The sequence below is a fragment of the Syngnathus leptorhynchus genome, chromosome 4, assembly GCF_054491065.1.
Source record: "Syngnathus leptorhynchus isolate UIUO chromosome 4, UIUO_Slep, whole genome shotgun sequence".
NCBI classification, from domain to species: domain Eukaryota; kingdom Metazoa; phylum Chordata; class Actinopteri; order Syngnathiformes; family Syngnathidae; genus Syngnathus; species Syngnathus leptorhynchus.
Window position 1 is genome coordinate 16,009,843 of NC_141198.1, and position 11,861 is coordinate 16,021,703.

An 11,861-nucleotide genomic window follows, 5' to 3' on the forward strand; every position below is an offset into this window, starting at 1 on the left:
CTGACAAATTGGAATGATAAAAAAGAAAAAAGAAAAAGTTTCTATTCAATGAAACGTGATTATCGACTTGCTTGGGCTTTTCTGTAAAACATAATACAAAAAAAGCTAAATTTTGCACACATTTATTAGGCTATGCCCACTTACTGAAGTGTCTGTCAGCTGTGTCCTGGGTCAAAGGTGAGAAGCGCGTACACGGGTGACTTGCAACCCCATGATGCCCGCCGCCACGGGTAGAAAGTGTGTCGCGTCGCGGTCGTCGAGCATGACCGATTGTGACCTGCAAGTGCCCAGAAGTTGTGCCTTGTAAAAAGTGTTGATGGTTGAGTGTAAAATAGCAATGATTTGTTGTACTGTACTTTCTGGGGGGAGATTTGCTATTAAGAAGGCAGCGCGAGGTTAGAAAAACACGGCGGTTGCTCACTTTCTGTTGTCTCTGTCGTAGTGAGAGGAGAAAAATACAATGACGTTAGCTTGGTTGGCATGCGGCATAAGCAAAAGCTCAAGAGTCGTTCGCCGACGGGCTGCTTTGGACTGCTCGCCGCTGTTGGGGAAAATAGAACTTTATTGTACAAAACCTGAATTTTATTTTTCTGAATTGGATTTTGCCAAATATCGGGATCAGCTATCTAAAAAATTGCCCCCCTAAATAGAATAATAGTAATATATATAAATTTAATAATAATAATATATATATCACTTCACTGGTTCCTTTATCTCAAACTAGTAATTCCGACGACATCAGTAGGGTAAAACTAACCTGTCTCACGACGGTTTAACAAGTAAAACAAAATGAATTTAGAACTATATATATATATATATATATATATATATATATATCATTGAATAAACTATATATATATGTAGTTTATTCAATTAGTTGATTGTGATAATTTTAGAAAATAAATTAAACAAACAGTCTTTGTTTATCCTACCATGTATTTTGATAATAAATCAATTATCTTATGAGAAATTAACTTTATTAAAAAAAGGCCTAATTATTATTTTTTTATTTAAAAATAATTTAAAAAAAAAAGTCAAACTGTATGCCACAAATGAAATACTTCAGGATTGTTAATAATCAAAGTACGAGGTGGGCCAGATTAATGTGTGAGAAAACAAGCCTAACTTTGCCCATCCCTACTTTGAATTTATACTCTCGTAAAGGTTCAACTATTGGAACAAATTTTGAGGTTGTGCATCATGTTTGACTTTGACATTTTTTGCGAAGCAGTCAAAGTTGCACACTGACATTCCCCTCCACCCACTTTCATACAAAGACTTCCTCTTTCTTCTACTTTTCTTTTTTTGTTTTTTACCCCGGCGAGCCTGGGAACAAAGCTAATCCTCCTAGCATATGGAGGGAGGGGCACGTACAATGGCGCTCTGTGCGTTCTCGCCGGTGCGAACCTCCTCCTGAGGGCGGCGTTGTCGGCGTGTGGTCCTTCAAGGTTCTGTGGGAGCCGGTCCCGGGCGTGGTTCTCCTGCTTGGAGAGAGATGTCATATTGCTCAGGTTACTTCACATACAATAGATTATATAAGACAATAGATACATACTACAATGGTAAATGTACCAGTTATGCTATTGTCTGAAGTCATCTTTGCCAATTGAAATGAATGGAAATGACATTAATCCGTTCCAGCCCCAATTAAAAAAAACTTTTTGAAGCTTGTTTTACCTAAAATAGTTGGAACAGAACACTGTGACTGCTAAACTACAATCCTGTTGTTTTTTTGGCAGAGGATAAAGGATATATGCCTATGATTGGTCTATTGCATTTTTCTTTTGTTCAAATACGAGTCGTTTAAATGTGTAGCGCCAGATCGCCGCTAGCTTCATAACCCTGTCTGCAGATGAGGGAATGTGATTTTAAATGACTGTCCATTATTTATAACGCCGAGCAAATGTGCTGAGCCGTGCACCGCCCCGAGAGCAGACACCAACGATGCCGAGCCTTACTGTAATGCGGGCGTTGCGGGCGTCCCGCGTGGAGGGACGAGGATCAGCGAGTGCAGCCTGATGGGATCAGGGAGTCCAGTCCAGGTGGAGTTACATTTTCACCTTGGTATTCCTACAGAAGAAGAAAATGCACACGGCGTTCGGCGCGATGTCCAGTGGAGAGAGATGGGAAGGGGTTTATTTATATACGGTACAGTGTTTATTTTACAGAGGGCGAGGCCTCACGATTATGTGATGTATAAGCAGAAAGCATCTCAGTGTATCAAAGTAAAGCGGGGTTGTTCTCCCTGGGAACCTGCGCTTTGCCTGGAGATTGGCTCTATGATGTCGTTGATATGATATTTGTAAATGTCAGACTCAAACGGGACATTTTTGCACTACGATGAGGCAGCGCATTTACTTTGAGATTCAGAAGATAATAGATGTCCACCTAAGTTAAAAAAGTTGATTGGTGATATATGTCAACGGTTGAGTTACACTTAAGAAGGTGCTTTTGAGCTGGTTAGGCACAATGTGATGACCAGAGTACACAAATTGGATGTCTACCTTCAAGTCCAGTACGTGTTGGAGTTTAAGGCGAAAGAACTCTTGCACCTTCAGTTGGATGAACTCCTGACAGTTGGCGAAGCTCTCGATCATCTGTAAGCAAAGCAAAGGTCAGGGAAAGAATCGGCGTGAAGCCCAGCGTGCACACGGTGGAGCGTGAACCTTGTGAAGGATGGCCTCCAGCTAGCTGATCCTCTCTCGCAGATGTTTGTCCTCGAAGTGCACGGCGTCTAGTTCGCGGGCCAGTCGCCTCTTCTCTTTCCTGACCAAGGCCAGCTCCCGTGTCTGCCGCTGATTTTCCGCGTTTTGATAGGACTATTAGAAACGAGGACAAGATGATCGGCTTTCTTTCTACAGTTGTCGAATGAAACGTCAGCTTACTTTTCTGTCATTTGGTTTTGGGTGGCCGTCATTCACCTGATTCACTTTTTCCAGAGTCTCCACCAGATGTTGGACTCGGACCTGAAGAGCGTTTGTCCGCCCCCCCCCCCCCCCCCCCCCTTCGAGAGTCCTCATGGCACCCCTGACCCGTTCCAGCTCCGTTTGGGTGATCTTCAGCCGGCCCCGGAGTCTCTGCACGACGTCACGTCGCTCGTGGTAGGCGCAGCTGCGGAGAAGCTGCAGCTTTGTGAGCTCCTCTGAAAAGGCGCCGGCAAAATTCAGAGACCCAACGATTGATTAAAAACGATTGATTAAAAAATAATAATAATTCAAATCAAATTAAATGCAAATTTAATATGAACAAATAATTGGGGGATTTATGTGCCCCTGTGACTGGCTGTAGACCAAAATGGATAGATGAATAAATTCATGTTAGTGTTTGACATTTTCAGGTCACCTGTTTGGTTTCTCAGTCTCTGGGTTTCCTGCTCTCCTCCCGGGGTCTGCACCACCTCCTGGAACCAACACAGGACGAGGTCACCGGTCAAGCACAGTGGAGCTCACCTCATGGAATCATCTTCATGACAACAGCTGATCTTTTTCTTCGTCTGACTGGGTTGACGGCAGTTCACTGACCAGCTGCTGCTGCTGCAACGATATCCTAAAAATACATTTTCACTTTAAAATGTTGAAATGTACCTAAATTACATTTAGGTAAGGTGAATAAACCTTCACATTTATCTACCTTAGAGGTTCCAGCTTAGTGTTGATACGATGGCCGCTGTCTTTGGATGAGCTCATTTTGTGGTTCAGCTTCTCCACCTTCTGGCCAACACTTGTAATAAGCTCTTCCATTCTAACCAGACACGGAAGTCATTTTTAATATACGTTTGGTCCCCCGTGGATACAAAAAGTCTAAACACCCCTCTTCAAATGCCAGATTTTTTACATACATACATTAAAATAAATAAATGAATGAACGAATAAAATAAACAGATAACTCCATGTACGTGCCGAATATAAAACTGGAAGACAAGACAACATCTGGTGCCAACGTTGATGTTAGCATGGGAACTACATTAATGGCGTCTTCGTAGTTACGACCTTTGACAACGTTCCTAAATACAGTTAGAGAAATGTAATATGTTTTCTCTGTGTAACTTTTAACTGAAAGATAATGCCATCAATAAAAGGTTAAGTAAAAGTCGGAGCGGGGACTTTTTAAATAATCTTCTTTTTAGGTTTGGTATTGACTCGTCTCATAGCATTCACAAACTATATCGCCATCATGTGTCCAGAAACTGGACCAACGTGAATGCTTTTTTTTTTTTTTTTTTTTTTTTTTTTGCGACCGAAGTTTCTTCTCTGATGACACATCAGATATGTCTAAATATTGCATGACAGTCTCAGACGAGCCAAATTTGGGTTATTACTAAGTTCATTTATAGACAATTCATGACTACGTTCAGAGACAATTTATGAAAGAAAAAAAACAACCTCATCAGCTGATAATATTTTTCGTCACGTCAAAAAATAAATTACATAAACATTTGTAGTAACCATGAACGGTCTTGACCGTTTCTTTTCTGTCAGTATAGTGCATGATGGGTATTGTAGTTTCCCTACCTATCAGCGGTTGTTTATCTTGTCACGAGTAACGTCGAGAATGTTTTTTTTTTTTTATGACCGCACTTAACTTTTTAACAATGCACGTGTATTTGTGAATGTTTACACCCGGAGGCACATCCTTATCTAAGGTAAATAATTAAACCTCTTTGTACTTTGACAACCTTTCAAAGTTTGCTTATAATAAAGATAACGTTTAAATGTTTTTTTTTTCCCCTTCCGGAACACACGTGACACATTGTAAGCAATGTATTTTGATGATGTTTTGGGGGGAGTTGATCTTCCAGCGCTACGTGACACCCAGCAGGTGTGGCCTGCTCGTAAACAAAAAAAAAAAGTTGCTCCAACCCCCATACACACGTACACGTACACACGCTTGTGTGTTTTTGCATGAATCCCGGTGCTCGAAAAGGATGTTCTTTTCCAGGATGAGGGACCATGGAGGACTGGACAAGGCCTTCGAGAAGGAGCTGAAGTCTTGCTGTGCACAGGAGGGCAATTTCCTTCCCAACAAGTCTGGTTTGAAGATGATGGAGTCCTCTGAGGTAAGCAACTGACCCACTTTTAGCTCGTTGTGATGTTTGGCCTCCTTAGAAATATAAATATAACCTCCAATATTCAGAGCCCCGTGTCGGCCAAGTCCAGGGACGCCAAAGTGGAGGAGCTTTGGGGTTTGACCAGCTTCTTCGGCTACAGCACGCAAACATTTGTTCGAGCCGTCAATCTGTTCGATCGATTTCTGTCACTCACCAAGGTAAGATAACCAACAACAATGGAACACAACAGAAATATTTCATCCCTGGATCAAACCTGGAAAACTTCCATGATTATATTGAAGCCATGTTCTTAACCCTTTTTCAATTTCATGCAACTAATGTGCAATTTGTTATAAATCTGACATATTGGTAACATAATAATGTCATGATATATTTATCCAATTATATTGACTTTGATATCTTTGATATCTTGATGTGAGTTGAGGGTCCAAATATTAGGAACAGCTTAGTCTCCCAACAACAACAGCAGCAGTAGTCCTACTGACTCTTTCATGAACTAGGTTACATGAAAGCCCCAAGAAAGTTCACGCAAACATGCAAGAAAGTTTGAGTTATCTGGACCAGAGAAGCTGGTGCGAGAAATTCCGAGTGCTAACAGACTGGCTTGTAAACAAACTCAACCAGCTTGGTTAAAAGAGGTGTTTTGAGTCATAATATATTTTTGGATTCATCATGCCGTTCGTCGTAAATTGGAACGTTATTTTGTGCCATATCTCAAGGCACCACCGTGACCTAATTCCTGAAATACCATATCGCTTTTAGCATGTGATCACGAAACTGATTTATCAGCTCGTTGGGGATTGTGACAGACTCCACCCAAACACGTGCCGTGCGTGTCCGTGTGCTGCCTCCACTTGGCGGCCTGTGCGACGGAGGAGGCCAAAGACGTGGCGCCCGGCCGGGAGCTCATCCGCATCAGCCACAGCAAGTTCACCGCGTCAGAACTGTGCCACATGGAGACCGTCGTGGTCCAAAAACTCGGCCCCGAGACCCCCGCGGTGACGGCCCTCACCTTTCTGCAACTCTACTACTCGGCTCTGAGTGCCGTGTGTTGCGATGAGGGGTAAAGCACGATGAACCTCAACATCGAAAAATAACCATCGAAATTAGGAACGCAGTTTAGTTGTGGACCTTCTCTGCCTTATCTCACTTTCAATTCCCTTTTTTATTCTCAAGGACAGAGTTTCCGAGCGTCATGAAGCTGGAAGCTCATCTGAAAGCCTGCCTGTGCCGACTTGTATTCTCCAAAGCGAAAGTAAGGCTTTTCACTCTCCGTTTGGCTTTTACCAGAGCGGCGCTGACCCAAGTTTCTCGTCCACAGTCGTCTACGCTGGCCCTCGCCCTCGTGGCCCACGAGTTTGGGAACCTGCGGTGCGGCGCCGTGTCCAAAATGCTGAAGGAGTTGCAAAGACTCACTAAGGTACGCCACAGTCAAACGTTATGACTTCATCTTTTTTTTTGTCTGGATATTTTGGGGATGTATCGAAAGCGGCAATTGTTTTAAATACATTGTAAGGTGGGCAACGGCGATCTGCGCCTGTGGCGGAACCTGGTGGCCGCACGCATGACAGAGTACCGCTCAGCTCGCTGCCACAAGCCCGACGGCAGGAAGCTGGTGTGGGTGTTGTCTAAAAGAACGGCGCAGAGTCTGCACGCTCCCCAACGCGCCGCCTCCCGCCTGCCCACCATACCCGAGGATGCCCGGGACCACAGAATAAGGTCAACATGACGAATAATCTGTTGAGTAGTACGCCATTGCTGTGTAGTATTGTAAATTGAAAAAACTCTTCTTGTCATAGTGAGGACGAAACGAGTAGCAGCGAAGACAGTCCGTGCGGCTCCCTGGGCAGCGTCGGTGAAGGGTCCTTCTTCCCCGCCTACTATTCGTGACCTGGAAGCACTTGTTTTTTTTTTTTCAACCCAAGCGTTCACTTGCTTAGGATACTTCTCTCATCTTAAAAAAAAAAAAAAATGCAGTATTTTTTTTACAGATCCTTGCTATTGTTAGCTAACATGTGCTATGCAAGCAATATGTGCATTTTGTATATTAATGTGAAAATACCAGATTGAATATGCTGCCGTGTTATGAATATTATTTTTCACTTTGCTTACTAAGATAATTTTACTGAAAAAAACAGAAGACCTAAAATAATGGTGAAAAGTTTTATTTGAATGTATCACAAAAAGAATGAGTATATGTATTTAGCTTTATTGTCAGTCACTGTATAATTATGTGGCTTGAACAGTAACACTGCACTTATATAGAGAAAAATGAAAAACGGATAAATTATTAAATATGTGCTTCATGTAAATGCTGAATAAAAATTCTGCCTAACGAAAGGTTCAAAAAGAGTTCTAAAATATAAAACGCAAATGTAAATGTACTTACATGCTAAATATACCTGAGCTGGATAAAAAAAATAATAATCTGAAGGCAATGTATTATTGTTTCACTGTATTTGTGACTGTATTTTTTTAGACCTGCCACTAGTGGGAGCTCGTGCGCCACACTCCGAGAAAATACAATTGACAGTTTTATGGGGGCAAGCAAATCAAATCTTTCTTCACCCTTATTTGATTGAACCTCTGGAAAGAGGCCACATTAGTTACCCCTTCAGTACAGTAATACATAAAAAGTATATCCGATTTTTTAAATGCAGGAACAATCAAAAATATCTTTATCACAGACTGCCAATAAGTGAATAAAGACGCACATGGTCCTAATGTCCATTAAATAGTACGTAAATCATGACTAGTGTCATCTCATTAAATATGATTATTATTTTTAATAATTATAAATGTATGATTAGCACTTGCGGATGAAATAAACGGAGGATTTATTTCCCGTTTGTTTTTCACTGTTGTGGACGGTAAAAGCTCTCCATAAATCTGAATTGATGTGCACAAGCTCTCCACACTTCCATTATGTTATTGGACGAGCCTCTTCCTGCGCTTGCTTGTGTGTGTATGGGCGCATCACGTAATCTGGCTCCATCTCCTTGATTAAGACAGCAGGAGGAGGAAGGAGAAGGAGGAAGGCAGTAGGCTACAGGGGGGGGGGGGGGGATGACAACCATCCGATCTCCATCCACAACACGCATTGGGAAAAAAAAAAAAAAAATCACCCGCACCTAGCGATGAAACGCCGCGGATGAGGGCCAGGCCACCGGCAGCAGAAGAAAAATAAGCAGCAGAAGCCAGGCCGGCGATGCGGACGCTTGCTCGGTCGAACGACTACGACGACCGCCGAGTGAAGCCGCTCCCCTCGCCAAGATGGTCCGCGTGGCTCGCGCTTTGGGTCTGATCATCCTGTGCGTGGCGGTGTTTATCCTGTCGCTCATCAGCTACGTGTCCCTACGAAAGGACAGCCTCTTCGGGACGCCCGTCGGAGGGCCCAGGATCATGTTTCACGCGGGCTTCCGGTGAGTTATGATCGTGGGGGCTGTGTTTGGGGAAAAAGGTGAGGCCGGGTCTGCGTGAAGGGGTTGGGGATGGATGGTCGCTCACTTTATACCAGTTTGTGAATTAAACTGGGTACAAGTGGGATTCATGTCAGGTGACTACTACGTATTGATTATTTAGTCTTTCAAATAGATTCCAAATGTTATTTTCCATAGATAGATTGATTGATGATTGGCTGGCATATGATGTGGCTTGCTTTGGAGCTCGAGTTGTTTCTTTAGATAACGAAATACCTCTATGGATGGATTAATGGTTGATATCACACAATGTGGTATGATATGGATCACGAGTTGGATGAATGTTAGATGACACATGATGTGGTAATACTTTGGATTACAAGCTTTTACTTTATTCTGAACTATAATACAAATATGAAGAACAATAAGGTCGATGATGCATTTGAATGTTTCCCAAAAAATATACCACTAACAGATTAATTTCAAAGATGGCAACATAACCGACAACTGTTAGGAGCATAACGCCAATTATGCGTCCTTATCAGATCGCAGTTCGCCATGAATTTCCTGGACCCTTCCTTTATCCCGCTGACCAACGCCCTGAACGAAGAGCTACAGGGAAAGCCGTCCAAGTGGAAATTCAACAAGACTGCCTTTTTCCAGCAGAAGTAAGATATTGGGTCAGGTGGGGTAGCCTTGTTCAGTGAAGCCAAAGGAAATGAGAAAGATGTGAAAGAATTCTCAGACTGTGGAAAAACAAGGGGACATTCCACCTTTAGACCTCTCTGGGAGGGATGTCCCTTGGAGTCATAGATTTGTTTTCATGTGGGATAATCACATACTCTATGAAAAGTATCCAAAAAGATGCAGAGTAAAAAAACAAAACAAAAAAAAAAAAACATTTTGTGATGTGACGAGAAGAACGTGAGAAATTTTGAGGTATTTCCATGAAGTGCTGTGCCTTAAGATGATTTATTTAGTCAAATTATCTGTCCACATTGAAATGAATGGAAATATCCTCAATCCGTTCTAGGGTCTTCCCAAAAAAAAAAAAATCTGTTATATTATTCCTTGTAAAAACATCCACTTAATAAAATAAAATGTAAACAATTTTGCTTTGCTTCAAAATACATTCTGTACTCTTGTGCCAGGAAGGACATCTTCAACTTCATCGACATTCCGCACAACTTCTCACTGACCAAAAGCAGCGTCCGTGTGGGCCAACTGATGCATTTCGACTACTCCAGCCACAAGTACGTGTTCTCCATCAGCAACAACTTCAAGTCTCTGCTCCCCGACGCCTCGCCCATCCTGGATAAGCACTACGGCACTTGCGCCGTGGTGGGCAACAGCGGCATTCTAACGGGCAGCCAATGCGGCTCCGAAATCGACCGCGCCGACTTTGTTTTTCGTTGCAACTTCGCCCCCACCGAGGTGTACGCCAAAGATGTGGGTCGCAAGACCAACCTGACCACTTTCAACCCCAGCATCCTGGAAAGGTACTATAACAACCTGCTGACCATTCAGGACCGTAACAACTTCTTCCTGCACCTGAAGAAACTGGAAGGTGCCATTCTGTGGATCCCAGCATTCTTCTTGCATACGTCGGCTACCGTCACCCGCACCCTTGTGGACTTCTTTGTGGAGCACAAGGGCCAACTCAAGGTGGAGCTGGCCTGGCCCGGAAACATCATGCATGATGTGAACAAGTAAGACCGCAAGATTGTTATTGACGTCAATACATTTCAACTTCTAACCACAACATCTCTCAGATCTCCCAATATTAGCATAAATTCTAATGCAAAAATAATCAAAGGAACCCATTGATGACAGAACTCGAACCTGCGTAGGGAAACCTCAATGGATTTCTAATCCATCGCCTTAACCAATCGGTCACAACAATACGGAGAGCCCTGCCCAGATGCTAGCATTAGCATAAATTCGAACACTATAGAAGCCAAAGATTTTTTTTTTTAAGCACTAATTGATACCAAAAGGAAAGTATGTCGGGACATTACTACCATAACTACCATTCCTTATTCTGATCATAACATTAGCATCGATGATACTACTAATTTAGGTCAAAATATCGCGGGACCGGAGAAAATTCCTGTTGGTAAGAATCAAAACTGTTGGTGACAGGCAGACGCTTCATCTCCTCAATCCACTTGGCAGGAAGTAGTCGAAGTAGAGGAGCATGCCACGACAGCCACGTCCATAAAGTACTTTGTCTGAATGAATTTGATCAATTAAACTTACACTACAAGTGACAAGATTTCATACAATATCAATACGACATAATTAAAATGTATTTTTTTTTTTGTTGGCCATTCATCCAGCTGAAGTGGATGCAGGACGTTTTAATTACGAAATAGCAATGACATAACAGCGGCTTACCGAAGCAGTACCAAAATTATTTTTCAGTTTAATGACGAGAACTACATAGTCCACTATCCCTGTATTGTGATTACGGCGGGATTAATGAGTGAAGGAAAATATTGCTTCATGCGGTTTTTGTTGTTGTTGCTCTTCTCTTGGTCAGATACTGGAAGACAAAGAACCTTTCCCCTAAGCGACTGAGTACCGGCATTCTCATGTACACTCTGGCGTCGGCCATGTGCGACGAGATCCACCTGTACGGCTTCTGGCCCTTCGGTTGGGATCCCAACACGGGCAAGGACCTGCCCTACCACTACTACGACAAGAAGGGTACCAAGTTCACCACAAAATGGCAGGAGACCCACCAGCTACCCAGCGAATTTAAGCTGCTCTACCGGCTGCACCGCGACGGAGTCACCAAGCTCAGCCTGACGCATTGCACGTAGATGGGGACCCCCCCCCAGCCCGGATTCCGCATGCAGACTTCTCATTCCACACGTCTGCCTCGCTCGGTTTTGGTATCGTTGTGTTAAGTATTCCTGTCAGACGCCTTCCACGACGCTCCTTCAGGATGCCTGGTGGCAGTGGCAAACACAGTGGAACCTCGACGAGAGAAAAATTTTAAAAAAAGAAAGCCCAACCCTCAAACCAGCTCAGACAACTCATCACTTGTCCATCTCGTCAACTTGCCCTGCCAACTCCAAAGTCATCTTCCCTCCGGATTCCATCGTCCGTCACGTGTACTCAAAATACACGGAGCAATCTGTTGGACTTTGGAGGTTCCACTGGAGTCCAAGTCGCATTTTAAAAGCCTTGATAAAAGTTTAAGAAAAAAACAAAACAAAACAGAATCACTGCCTAATCTCAGGGAGGGAGTTAGATCAGTGTTTTGGAAAATCCCATCGAAGGCATCCGAATGCCACAAGCTTTTTGGCCACAAGATGAGTTGTCAGACATCTGCACTAGTCTTGTTTACGACACTTCAACTATAAGTG

The 11,861-nt window shown here is 43.1% G+C and overlaps 2 protein-coding genes and 1 pseudogene across 5 annotated transcripts; 2 read left to right on the forward strand and 1 right to left on the reverse strand.

Moving 5' to 3' along the window:
- Positions 1 to 171: 171 nt before the first annotated feature.
- On the reverse strand, positions 172 to 4,525 carry LOC147058470 (uncharacterized; annotated as a pseudogene). The gene is made up of 11 exons (XR_015065800.1): positions 4,512 to 4,525; positions 3,631 to 3,741; positions 3,522 to 3,546; positions 3,343 to 3,400; positions 2,922 to 3,142; positions 2,667 to 2,819; positions 2,505 to 2,597; positions 1,959 to 2,070; positions 1,375 to 1,481; positions 422 to 541; positions 172 to 277 (listed from the first exon to the last, which is right to left on the reverse strand). The product of XR_015065800.1 is annotated as an uncharacterized LOC147058470 (transcript).
- Positions 4,520 to 7,607, forward strand: LOC147058471 (cyclin-G1-like). Of its 3 annotated transcripts, none has more exons than XM_085909490.1 (8): positions 4,520 to 4,642; positions 4,757 to 5,056; positions 5,134 to 5,265; positions 5,878 to 6,131; positions 6,245 to 6,323; positions 6,390 to 6,488; positions 6,585 to 6,787; positions 6,868 to 7,607. In XM_085909490.1, the coding sequence occupies exons 1-8, from the start codon at positions 4,610 to 4,612 to the stop codon at positions 6,956 to 6,958; spliced, it is 1,191 nt and encodes a 396-aa protein (XP_085765616.1). In that variant the 5' UTR covers positions 4,520 to 4,609; the 3' UTR covers positions 6,959 to 7,607. The 3 variants fall into 3 exon arrangements, with proteins under 3 accessions (XP_085765616.1, XP_085765618.1, XP_085765617.1); XM_085909492.1 differs by having other exon boundaries at positions 4,939 to 5,056; XM_085909491.1 differs by lacking the exon at positions 4,520 to 4,642 and having other exon boundaries at positions 4,750 to 5,056.
- Positions 7,608 to 8,341: 734 nt separating this feature from the next.
- LOC147058472 (alpha-N-acetylneuraminate alpha-2,8-sialyltransferase ST8SIA3-like) lies at positions 8,342 to 11,312 on the forward strand. The gene is made up of 4 exons (XM_085909076.1): positions 8,342 to 8,490; positions 9,033 to 9,155; positions 9,639 to 10,196; positions 11,030 to 11,312. Exons 1-4 carry the CDS (start codon positions 8,342 to 8,344, stop codon positions 11,310 to 11,312), a joined length of 1,113 nt encoding a protein of 370 aa, XP_085765202.1.
- The last annotated feature ends 549 nt before the right edge of the window (positions 11,313 to 11,861 follow it).